General features: G+C 41.4%; 1 protein-coding gene across 2 annotated transcripts; it reads right to left on the bottom strand.

Annotated features, from left to right (window-relative positions):
- Positions 1 to 3119: 3119 nt before the first annotated feature.
- Positions 3120 to 11414, bottom strand: calm1a (calmodulin 1a). Of its 2 annotated transcripts, none has more exons than XM_034562955.1 (6): positions 11275 to 11395; positions 6311 to 6341; positions 6002 to 6145; positions 5683 to 5789; positions 4898 to 5033; positions 3120 to 3747 (listed from the first exon to the last, which is right to left on the bottom strand). In XM_034562955.1, the coding sequence occupies exons 1-6, from the start codon at positions 11275 to 11277 to the stop codon at positions 3680 to 3682; spliced, it is 489 nt and encodes a 162-aa protein (XP_034418846.1). In that variant the 5' UTR covers positions 11278 to 11395; the 3' UTR covers positions 3120 to 3679. The 2 variants fall into 2 exon arrangements, with proteins under 2 accessions (XP_034418846.1, XP_034418847.1); XM_034562956.1 differs by having other exon boundaries at positions 3125 to 4183; positions 11275 to 11414.
- Between the last annotated feature and the right edge of the window lie 101 nt (positions 11415 to 11515).

Genomic DNA, 11515 nt, shown 5'->3' with positions numbered 1-11515 from the left:
TATTATTATTATTATTGCCATGGTCTTAGAAAGTAAATTATAATTCTATTTTCTGGAGGGTGATGTTACTGAGATGCAGTTGGAGGAAAAAAAAAAGTTAAACTGATTCAGTTTGTTGAGTAAACGAATGAAGTTATGATTATGATGACGGAGAAAATAAAAGTGGGTCATGTGGGACGACTTGTCTGTTTGCCGAATGTGATTTATTGAAAACATTGATGCTGGAAAAAAGACACAGTATTTCATTTAAGAAATCTCATTAAAAAAAATCATAGTATGTCATAAAAAATTAAAGGCAGAAGTGGTCTTCAAAAATATATTTTTTTAATCATTTTGTTGAAATCCTCGCGTGTTCTTGCAATATTCTCAAAATGAACAACCCTATCTTGGAGAAGTCATAGTACGCAGATTAAATTAAACTAGGATGATGACAATGACATAAATACTAAAAGTGGTTGAATAAATGTGTGTCTGTTTGTACTTGATGTATTGAATATAAAAAACACTTAAGTCACTAATATGCAAAAGATTTCATGATGTATGTAATAAAACATGTTGTCAAGAAGTCATAGCAAAGTATGCACACAAATATGTCATAATAAAACATGAAAATAAATATACTATATTATGACTTCATAATGTAAGTTTGACATAAAAAGTCCTTTTAAAATATATATTTATATATGTATATACAGAAATATATTCCAGTGGTGGTAAATAGTTACAAAAGCATAAAGCATGTCGAAAAGTATTTTTTTTAAATGTCATAGTACAGTAAGTATAAATAAGTAATAAAAGGGTCATAGTATGTATAAATAAGTAATAAAAGGGTCATGGTACAAGTAGAAATAAGTAATTATAAAGTCATAAAAGTCATAGCATGGTGTTCCTTAAAAACTGTCTTTCACTCCTAACATATGCTCAGTTGAGATATGTTTCATCTAAAGGCTTAATATTCGGTTTGTGCCAACACGTGCGTCCGTGTGTGTGGCGTTCCCTCTCGCTGTGACCTCGGGGGCCACTGGTGTGCGTTACTTTCTCCGGTGTGCGTCTGTCACTGGGTGGGCGTGTCCTCCTTTGTGTGTTTGTTATCAGAGCATTGTGGAGCTGACAGGCTTTGTCCTAGAGTGTCAGGAAGGCCCAGTTCAGCCTCACACACACACAAACACCCCCCCCCCCCCCCCCCCCCCCCCCCCAGGCTGGATCCTCAGGTTACACCAACAGTAGTCCCCCTTGGAGGTCATGACCTCAGCCCAATGTACAGTAGATGGGGCTGATATTGGTCTTTTGATTATAGTTATTGTTTATTTCATGCTTCTGACATTAAACTAACATTACATTTAATCTTACAGCTGATTCAAACATGTTGTGTATATATATATATAGACTGTTGGGTATAAATCTTGGATCTCAGCTTGGTCCCAGCATGTTGTGGCCTAGTCTAAGGATTTATTAATGTATTATTATTAATTCACATTATACCTCTTTATCTTCCGAAGTAGAGACACATAATAGACATGTTCTTAATATTAACATAGTATTCAGACTATATATTCATACAATCTTAACACTCATAGTAAATTTACTTTGTATATTTTACTGTGTTTACTTCAGTAAAAGGAAATGGTGAGTGCAGGGGTTTATTTGTCCCAGAGGTGCATTTGTTTTCACAGCCAGTACACACACAGCTGCAGATATACACAAAACACTATGTAGAAATACACATTAGGGACTTTTAATGGATTATTCAACGTTATAAACGTGCCATAAAGCGTGACATGTTATAGTATGTTGTGAAAAAGTCATAGCATCTTTCATAAGTCATAGTATAGTATAGTATCTCTCTCTCACACACACACACACACACACACACACACTTCTTCTTCTAGCTGTCAGGTTAAAAACTGAAATATTTATGTGGTTGAAAGCTGCAGCCAGGCGTGAGGGATTTTGATTTTGTTTAAGTGTGTGTGTGTTTGTGTGTAGTATACGCCGTTTGTAAATGTGTGCGAGATTAATTTGAGGCAAATGTGAGAGCCCTCTGGATTGGAGACCCCGTTAACAGCGCTGGAGTGACAGCTCGCTAATAGCATATTAATACTCTTCTTCAGACCGTTGCATAACTACAGCCACTGACTGTCTTTCCCCTCGGCCGTCTCCATCGCTACGCCCGTCTGCTTCATCAATGCCATCGTCGATATCAACTGCACTGGATTTATTCTAAGAAGTACCATCTGTGCAAGTGCCAGTTGTGCACACATGAAGTTCTACTTCTTCTTGACTCAGCTCCCCGGTAATTAAGCAGACTGTTTAATTGTTTATTGTCTTTGTTTGACTGCACGACGACAGCCACCGGCTTCATCTGCTGAAGAAAGCCAGAGCAGCAGCTTTTGAATCAGAGGAGGGAGGTATTTTAGGAGAGGAGATTTTATGGGTTTTAGGATGCACAGTGAATCGGTTCTCTTTTCATCCCTCGTTCTCTTCCTCTCCCGCAAGTCCTCGGCTTCTATTATTATCTTTCAACCTCTCCCCCCCCCCCCCCCCCCCCCTCCTATCTTGCCCTCTCCTCAAACTCCCACAGTTTCAGTTTTCTGCTCCCTCTTCTTCAATTCCACCCACCCCATGCCTGGCTGTTGCCTAGCAACACCTCATTTGCAGACAGACGGTTTCAACGATCTAGAGAAGTCCTTGTGACACCCCTCCATATACACACACACACACACACACACACACACACTAGATTGTGGGAACATGTCGGTGTTCATTACTGTCACTAGTGTTTGGGACACTCGCTAGTTAGTTCAGAGTTTTGGAGAATCATCTTCCTTTAAAACAACTTTTTTCCCCTCCAATAAAAAGGTGTGCATATTGTATGAAAGACTGAGACTAGTCGAAACTTTTTGTGGTACGTTTATGTTCTCGTCTGATCTTCATATGGATTTAGGAATGTAAAGGCTGACCAACACCCCTCCCAAAATGCATTTTAGGTGAGCTTCGATGTCTGTGCGTCCACTTACACTCCTACAAAGACATACTTATTGCATGCTATGAGTCATTTTAAAGCAGCACCTCCCCCACAGAATCTGCCTTCACCGAGAGAAAACACAAGACCCAGTACGAGATGTTACTTCATGATATTTTATTGGAAAAACAAAATGTAAAGACTAGCATGTACAACTTGGAATGCAGATCAACTGAACTAAACAGAACAGTTGGACTGGGCCGGGCCTCGCCGCACCCACACAAACGCACACACTCACAGACAGAAATGCCGCAAAGCACCGACCCTGTCCCCACTAAACTGAAATTAACACCCCGTAGAATCGTTATTCCAATTGCAACTTTTGAGGCAATATACTGTCCTGAAGCAAACTTCAGTGATAACCACATTGCCTCAAAGTTGATCTTGTATGTCATCCCCTTTAAAGCCCACCCAACCCCTCCAAATAGTGTGGGAAACATTCAACGGGCTCAAATCTATGCCCCACCCAAGCTTCCCTCTCAAAAAAGGTAAACACACAAAGGATAAAGCGAGTATCCTGACATGCCAGAAACACAGAATCTAAAATGAGTTATTCCATTTTAAAATGTTCCTTAAAAATATCTCTGTTGTCACGGACTTCATTTAGGTAAGCAAACTGCAAAAGGTTCCGCCGGTTTACTCACTCCCATCCATCTGTCAACCCCTCCCTCCTCTCCCTCTCCTCGCCTTCTGCCATTGGGCTCTCAACAGTAACCCATCTAAAGCTGCATGCATGAAGAACAGAAAAAAGAAAACAGGAAGTCATAGAAGAAAGGCCATTGGCCATCCCATAAAATCATCATGAAATCAGGCAGATGGAACCAGGAAGCGGAGGTGCAGTGGCCAAACCAGCCAGCTGCAGAGAGGCTGCTTGGCTAAAAGGTTGAGATCTGATTGGGTAGCTCAGCGCTGGGGGCGGGGAATACAAGCCAGTACATGCAGATAGATTCATTTAAAAATTTTCTGTCTTTTTATTAGTATTTTTTTTTACATTTTTGAGCTCGTGAATATGGACAGATTATCAGTTTTCCAACATTCAGTCTATACAGAACAGTATGAATAAATGTAGATTTTTGCAATAAGAGGTAAGTGAAACATTTGACTGATTCTTTGTCTTTAATGTGAGCCCAGTTCATTTGGCAGTCATCATCTGAACAAATTCTGTGGGGGAAAAAAATAGCAATAAAACTTAAATTGTAATACATTATGATTGATCAGTCTAAGGAAACCAGCCAGTGGACTTAAGTCTATCAGCAGTGTGCAGAATGCTTGAGGAAGGGGCGCATCAGGGAAAATATGTTAATATGTTTGAAGCAAAGTTCATTATTTGTGGGCCGTTCCTTTTGAAAAAAAAAAAGGGTAAGATATAATATGTTTCGATCTCCAGCCTTTGTTTGCTGAGACTGAACTGTGATAGAGCTGCAAAGTGACAGACAAGCATGCGTGTGTCATGTTTGAGTTTGTGCGTCACTTTGTGTGCGTCTGCCTCTGGTTGGAGGGTGTGTGCTGTGCAGGGCTTAGTCATTGCTAGTTGTTCAAGGGCCCTTATTGTTGACGATATTAGCATGGTGATGTGTGGTCAAAGTGTTGGCGTCTTGAAGGTCCATATTTCATATCGAGTCTAGACTTCAGCACAACACTGGAGCACTAAGTAGGAGGGACCTATTGTTTTATGTTTGTTATGTCTGTCAAGGGACTAATGATGGAAATTAGCTGTAGCTACAATCTGGTACAGTGCATCAAATGGTGACATTTATGTTTTAACTGTACATGGTCTCTTTTAAATAAAGATAGAATATTATAATATGAAGGTACTTAAACACTAATTAATACAAGTATAGCATAAGTAAGTTTCAAGACTTGACACTCCTGTACCTTCATAGTTGACCTGTCCGTCTCCATCGATGTCTGCTTCTCTGATCATCTCGTCTACTTCCTCATCTGTGAGCTTCTCTCCCAGGTTGGTCATCACATGACGCAGCTCTGCTGCGCTAATGTAACCGTTGCCATCCTGCCAACACACATACGGCATTACAGGTGGCTCTCAATGAGAAATTCTAAATCTATATTTCAACAGTAATTTTATTTGAATATGAAAATTAAGATTCGACTGTGTGGCAAAATAAGCAGGACTACAGCAGCCGCCTCACGCACATTGAATCCACCACACTTTCATGAATTGAAAATGAAATATAGCATTCGGTATAATAATGTATACGGTATTTATTTAATTTAACAACAGCAATGGCGGCAGAGAACTTGGCCGTGAAGTGCGACACTGTTCTAACAGCAAGCGCTACATTGCATCATGTAAACAAACCACTTAAAATGGGCCAGTTAAACTTCCAATCATCAATTGTTATATTTTGATATTTACTGGAAATGACATACAATATAGCAAACAGCAAGTAGGACAATCTCCTTATTTAGGTTTTTAGAGTGAAATGAGGAGGTATCATAAAGATAACTCCTCATTTCAATATCACAAATCCGTCGTTTCACGTCTACTGTGTGCTTTCAAAGTAGAATAAACAGGAAGAAAAGGACATTCTAATCTCAGTTTTGTATATCAATGCTAAACTACTGATGAGAAAACCGCAATACATCTAAGAATCAATTATTGTTCTCGCAACCGAGAATACACACACGTCAAGGTGTACCTTATCAAAGACCCTGAACGCCTCCCGGATCTCCTCCTCACTATCAGTGTCTTTCATCTTCCTTGCCATCATCGTCAGGAACTCGGGGAAGTCAATGGTCCCGTTGCCTGTAGGGCAAGAGAAAGGAAGTCAGAAGACATAATTACAACAAGTCAATATCGTTAAAAACGTTTTATGAATGGGGCGGGATGGCAAAGCATGTTTTCTTTAAACAATCGCCAATTCTACACTGTTTATAATAGCCAAAAATTTACAGACATTATCATTAGATGTTCTTCTTTCCAATGGTTTATTAATTGTTGAGGAGGAATGAGCATACCGTCTGCGTCCACCTCATTGATCATGTCCTGGAGTTCGGCCTCAGTTGGGTTTTGACCCAGTGACCTCATGACGGTGCCCAGCTCCTTAGTGGTGATGGTCCCATCTCCGTCCTTGTCAAACAGGGAGAAGGCCTCCTTGAACTCTGTCACAAGGGGAGGCAGCGACAAAGATATACAGAAGGTGGAGGACAGGATGAAGGAAGATATATTAGCAACAACAGGTATAACAAAGCTGATATTCCAGTGATGGAGGAATGCATGTTTATCGCTAAAACTCATTATTCAGTGATTTTAAGTTGTTACCTTACCTGCAATCTGCTCTTCTGTTAGTTGGTCAGCCTAAAGAACAAAAAACAGAAAAAGACAGAATATTTGGAAAAGATTAAAACACTGGAATCATGAGACTGGTTGGACAGGTTTTTAAAAAAACAGTTTCATGGATCAAAGCAACTTTTAATCATTTCCAGCCATCACACTTGTGATCACAACCTAAATAGAGGCAGGCGGCGAGGACACTCCCATTAAAACAAGCATGTGTGCTGCGGCCAAAAATATCACTCAAGAAACCTGTATGAACTGCACTGTTAAGACAAACTCAAGAGCGATGCAACAATATACCACAATTACTTTATTTATTTATTTTCCATTTTACTTTTGGGACTAACTGCTCTGCATACTAAAATCTAGTCACAGAAAGTGACCAGTATGAACCACAGACACATGCTATGGTAATTCAAAACAGACACTATTGTGTCTATCCACAAGGAATACATTAACAGCAATATACCACCTAGTGAAGCTGAAAGCTCTAACTTTGTGTGTGTATCGGTGTACAACCTTTATGTCATCAAAGTGGATATCTGTGAGGTCTGCCACCAGCTTCACCGCTTTTGGTGCTGTTTTTTTGGCCTGTCCACCTCTTCCTCCTCCATCCAGCCTTAACCCACCACCACCTCCTCCTCCTCCTCCTCCTCCTCCTCCTCTGCGCTGTTTCAGATCCATAGCTCTTCCTCCTGCACCTCCCCCAATTACTCCTGTGTTGACACTGAGGCCATCCAGCTGCCCTCGCACCATCACCAGGCCTTCAGCCAGCCACTCAGCCCGTTTGTTGTTCTGGACACCCTGTTTTTTAACCTCAGCTAGCTCAGTCTTGGCTCCCTGCAGGCAGTTTCTCAGGTCCTGCATCTCTCTAACCAGGCTGTCCATGCGGCTGGATGACGTATCCATCATCATCTGCAGAAAGGCTCTGTAGTTTCTCTCCTGCTGCTGGATGAGCTCCTTGTAATAGTGCTGTTGTTCATCCAAGAGGTCATAGACGGTAGACAGGTTAACCAGCTCATCTTCTGCTGGGTACAGGGCAACTTTCTTAGGCAGCATGGTGAGGGAATGATGACATGAAGGGCAGAAATGATGTCTCAGGATGGGAGGAATAGGTGGATGAAAAAAATTGTGGCTAGACATCTATCAGTCGCTCCTGATTTGTAAATCAGATGGACGGTGGAAAAGGTGGACAGCAGATTTTTTCCATTTCTCTGAATAGTTACATAACTGTAAGGTTGAGGGTGAGTAGATGGCAAAACAGATTATGTCTTTAGTCCTTCTGAATAAGTAGATAGCTGGATGGACACACAAATGGTGATCAGGTGACAGGATAACTGCAGGACTCGTCTTTCAATCCATCCAGTGCAAGTGGCTGGATGGATGACAGACTTTTTCACAATCCGTCTGGAGTGGCAAAGGTCAGTGTATTGGCACTGACCTGACAGGCGAGGTCTCGCTCTTCCATGAGCCGATAAAAAAAAAAGCTGGTTTGTTGATATTTTCCTGGTTACTTGTCCAGCCGTCCGTCTGTCTGTCTGTCTGTCTCTCAATAAATCTGTCTGCTTAACTGTCGATCATTTTTTCTGTCCTTGTGTCTTGCGGTGCTGAGAGGGTATGTGACCGAATGCTGTCCTTCCCTGACTGCATCTGATGAGGAGAGAGAACCTCACTCCCTGTACCTCCACGTCAGTGTGTAAGCCAAGGCATGACAGTGAAGGATGAGCCGTCTGTCAATCTCGCCAACAGATGAACAGTAAAGATTGGATGTACAGATGAAGTGTCCACCTCCTGCAGTAGTTCAATAGATGAATAGCATTTGACACGTTGAAAGACACTTAGTGTGGGTGGGTGTAAATATATATAAGGAGGCCAGGCCAGAGCAGGTCAGCAAAATGTGTCAGGAAATTTATTTAAGGTGTGTGAGAGTAACAGTGTCCAGACTGGGGGAGGTCACAAGGGTTTTGTGTGTCTATATGCATGTGCTAAACTGTGGCCTGTCATCTCACTGCTACAGTTGCAACTCCTAGGGAGGATCAGTTGGCTGGTCCTCTGACCTCCTAGACAGCATCATGGGTCACACCAAATGGCCCCCACAGACAGGGGCTTCTTTCCACAAAGTTACAATAGATTCTGCAAGTGACAAATTCATTTCCTAGGACTTTGCCGCAAGCCCCAAGTTTGTTGAAGTAAATTTGCCAAAAATGGAAAACTGCCCTTCTTACAAAACTAAACAAACTGTCAATGTACATATACAAATGTGCAGAACAGGATGTTTAACAAGGTGGAGAATGTCTTCTTAGTCCTTCTGCTGGTGAATCTTTACATTTTTCCCCACCTTTTCCAAAAGTCATGATTTGATGAGTTATATTCTATATTTATTTTTATGTACTGGACTCTTTAACTCAAATAATGTATATTAGCAACATGGCATACACCTATGATGTAGGTATCTTATTAAACTCATAACACTTTAAGACAGAGACCACTAGTCGTGATATTTTAATCTTTTTCAGAAGGGCTAACGTAACATTAAATGATTAAGACATTGTCTGGAAGAGTTTTAGAAATCAAAGCATAAAGGTAATGATAATCAATAGTCTAAATCTGATCCTAAATGTATTCTGTATTTTTCTATCAGTAGGGACAGAGAAAATTAAAGAAAAGACGATAATAATGGTCGAAACAAAACTGTTTCCTCTACTACAAGGTAGAGTACTGTCAAGCAATAAATATTAGGCGTTCAGAATTTGGCTGATGGTAATGACAGCGAGGATTTGTGTCAATGCATGCGTGTGCGCTCTAGCGGTGGTTAACAAGCTGCTAACCCCTCTAATACGCAGGCCAAATTCCTCTCAAGGCTCTGCAATGCTTGTGCGATAGTGAGTGCACCAGTAATACTACATTTAAAAAAGGGGGAAAATAGAACAAAGAACATTTATTTTAGTAGCAGGGGTGGATTCAATAAACTCATTGAATCCACCCCTGCTACTAAATGTGGTCATTGTTATACAAAAATGGTTCTTGATAAATAATGCGATACTCCATTTTCAGTATAATCTCACATCAAATGACTGACAAGTATTTCTTCCTAAAACAAGTCTCACAAAAAGAAAGGAACTACAGGACGACTTCCTGTATTAAACTGTGTTAACCATGTAGCTATAGTAACCATAAACCAGTCTGGTAACTAATTTAAACGGCAGGTAAAGAAATGGAAACTACAGAAGCCTGGCCAAAATGTCTATTTTAAAACCATTTAAATATCTAACAGGGACATTCAAATGAAACTTAATTCATTAAACATCCTCATTCTACTAATCTCACTTCTCAATGACGTAAATCGTTTTTTAAGCTTATCTACCTGACATTGAGGTAACCAAAGTTGTAGGCTTCAAAACATTTTTTATTATCTTTTATAAGTAATTTCATGATTCAAAAGCCTAAAATATTTCAGGAAATTAAAGTTGGATTTGCTCTTTCTCGGTCTCTCCCTCCCTGTAAAACAACCAACAAGAAGAAAAAAAGTCCTTGAGAAAGATGGACCTGCTGGTATTTAATATTAATGAGCTGCTGGGACATAAAGCCAGACACACTTTCGGACACAAACCACCGTGTTAGTCAAGGCGTGCACGTGAGGTGGATTTGTCAAAAGACAAACCAAATTCCCTTAAGATGTGATCTAGAAAATAATCCATTACAAACCTAAATTTTAGCGATATGCTGCTGCAGGACTTTTTCAAAACGGATTTACATAGCTAGTAGGGGGCTTTGCCTGCATAACCAAAGAGCATGTGTTCAGCAGATTACATCTGTCAAACAAACGTTGTACAGTTAAGACTTAAATATTGCCTGAAGAAAAGGTCCACCGTACCATATAATCTAATTTCCCCCAAGACAACATGAATGCATGTGTGAGTGAATGCAAGCACCCCTCCCCCCTCGAAGCTATTTCTTCAAGACCATGATTAGAGTATGGAGCCATCTATTCCCTGGGGACTGTTCCAGGGACTAAAACACTGACATTGTGCCTTCATGAACAAACCAGATTTCATAGTTCTGTCCCAGCTCCAGGAAGGAGGTACACCTCTTTGATTGTAGGAATAGAAAAGCAAATTCCATCGTGCATTGCAATGCACCGATTGGTTGGTCGTAGAGCAGATTGTACATATTTAACTTGTCTGTGTTAATTGTGTAGCAAAGTGACACGGTACAGGTGTTACTCCATATTATGTGACATAATTAGGACTCGCAGCTATCACTAATACGTTTTTTTTTTTTACAATGGTTAGATGTTGTACTTCGATCGCTGTATATCGATGGATAGTTATCATGGCGACAGTTATGATAATATGTGAGCCTATATTCACGGGTGAGTCGCTGTAGGAGCGGACAGAAGAGGACCTTAAATCGCTTCCCTGACCAGCACCTCACGCACCGGTCTTTTTTTACAACTGGATGTCTAACGTCTGTGCAACACAGGCATACAAAAAATATAGTCGAAGAGACCGGACACTGACAACTGCGTCGTCCGCATCGCTTTGGGAACAAACTAACGTTACCGGTACAGTTACCGTGGACCTGTGGTACAGCCGTCAGTGACGGGCGTAACGTTAGCTGTGATGCTAACACTGGGCGCCAACCGAACAGCCGTAACTAGTGCTGCCAGAATGCGGCCACCGGTAACACGGAGGGACCCTTCACACATGGAGACACAATATCAACTCCCGTTTTTAAGTGCAATGGCTGGAACGAGCTTAAGCAACAACGCTGCGATACGCGTCTAGCTAGCTAGGTCGCTAACTCAGCGGTACACGTTCGTTCTACTTCTCTGCAATGGAGGCTGCAGGTATCCCTCCAACACAACGGACTATCCGATAGACACGTTCAGAGTGCGGGTCTGGCATCCAGTCAACGTGACACCATTTCAAGCCGTGGTTGATGAAATACTCACCATGTCTGTTGGAGTCGGGAGCCCGGTCTGCTAACGCTACAGGGAGATAGGAAATGGAAGGTTGCCGCTGAGCAAGGCTGGCTGGAGGCGGGCGGGCAGGACGAACCACTGCTGTACGGCTCACTGTATTCCTCCGCACTAGGGAAAGTCTTTCAATCAGTGCAGCGTCCTGACTCCAGTCTCTTCAAACGTGCACGAACACACGTGTACACGCATACAAGCCTACTGATGTGCGCGTACC

This window comes from Cyclopterus lumpus, chromosome 22 (genome assembly GCF_009769545.1).
Source record: "Cyclopterus lumpus isolate fCycLum1 chromosome 22, fCycLum1.pri, whole genome shotgun sequence".
In the NCBI taxonomy this organism is placed as follows: domain Eukaryota; kingdom Metazoa; phylum Chordata; class Actinopteri; order Perciformes; family Cyclopteridae; genus Cyclopterus; species Cyclopterus lumpus.
Note: the sequence above shows the minus strand (reverse complement) of the source record. Positions and strands in the feature narration are given on the sequence as shown.

What these genes read in the sequence shown, in the direction of transcription:
- calm1a (XM_034562955.1), bottom strand. An exon ending in AACAGAAGAGCAGATTGCAG is followed by an intron (nt 6,146 to 6,310) that starts GTAAGGTAACAA and finishes CCCTTGTGACAG; the next exon opens with AGTTCAAGGAGGCCTTCTCC. An exon ending in CGGACAGGTCAACTATGAAG is followed by an intron (nt 3,748 to 4,897) that starts GTACAGGAGTGT and finishes TCATGCATGCAG; the next exon opens with CTTTAGATGGGTTACTGTTG.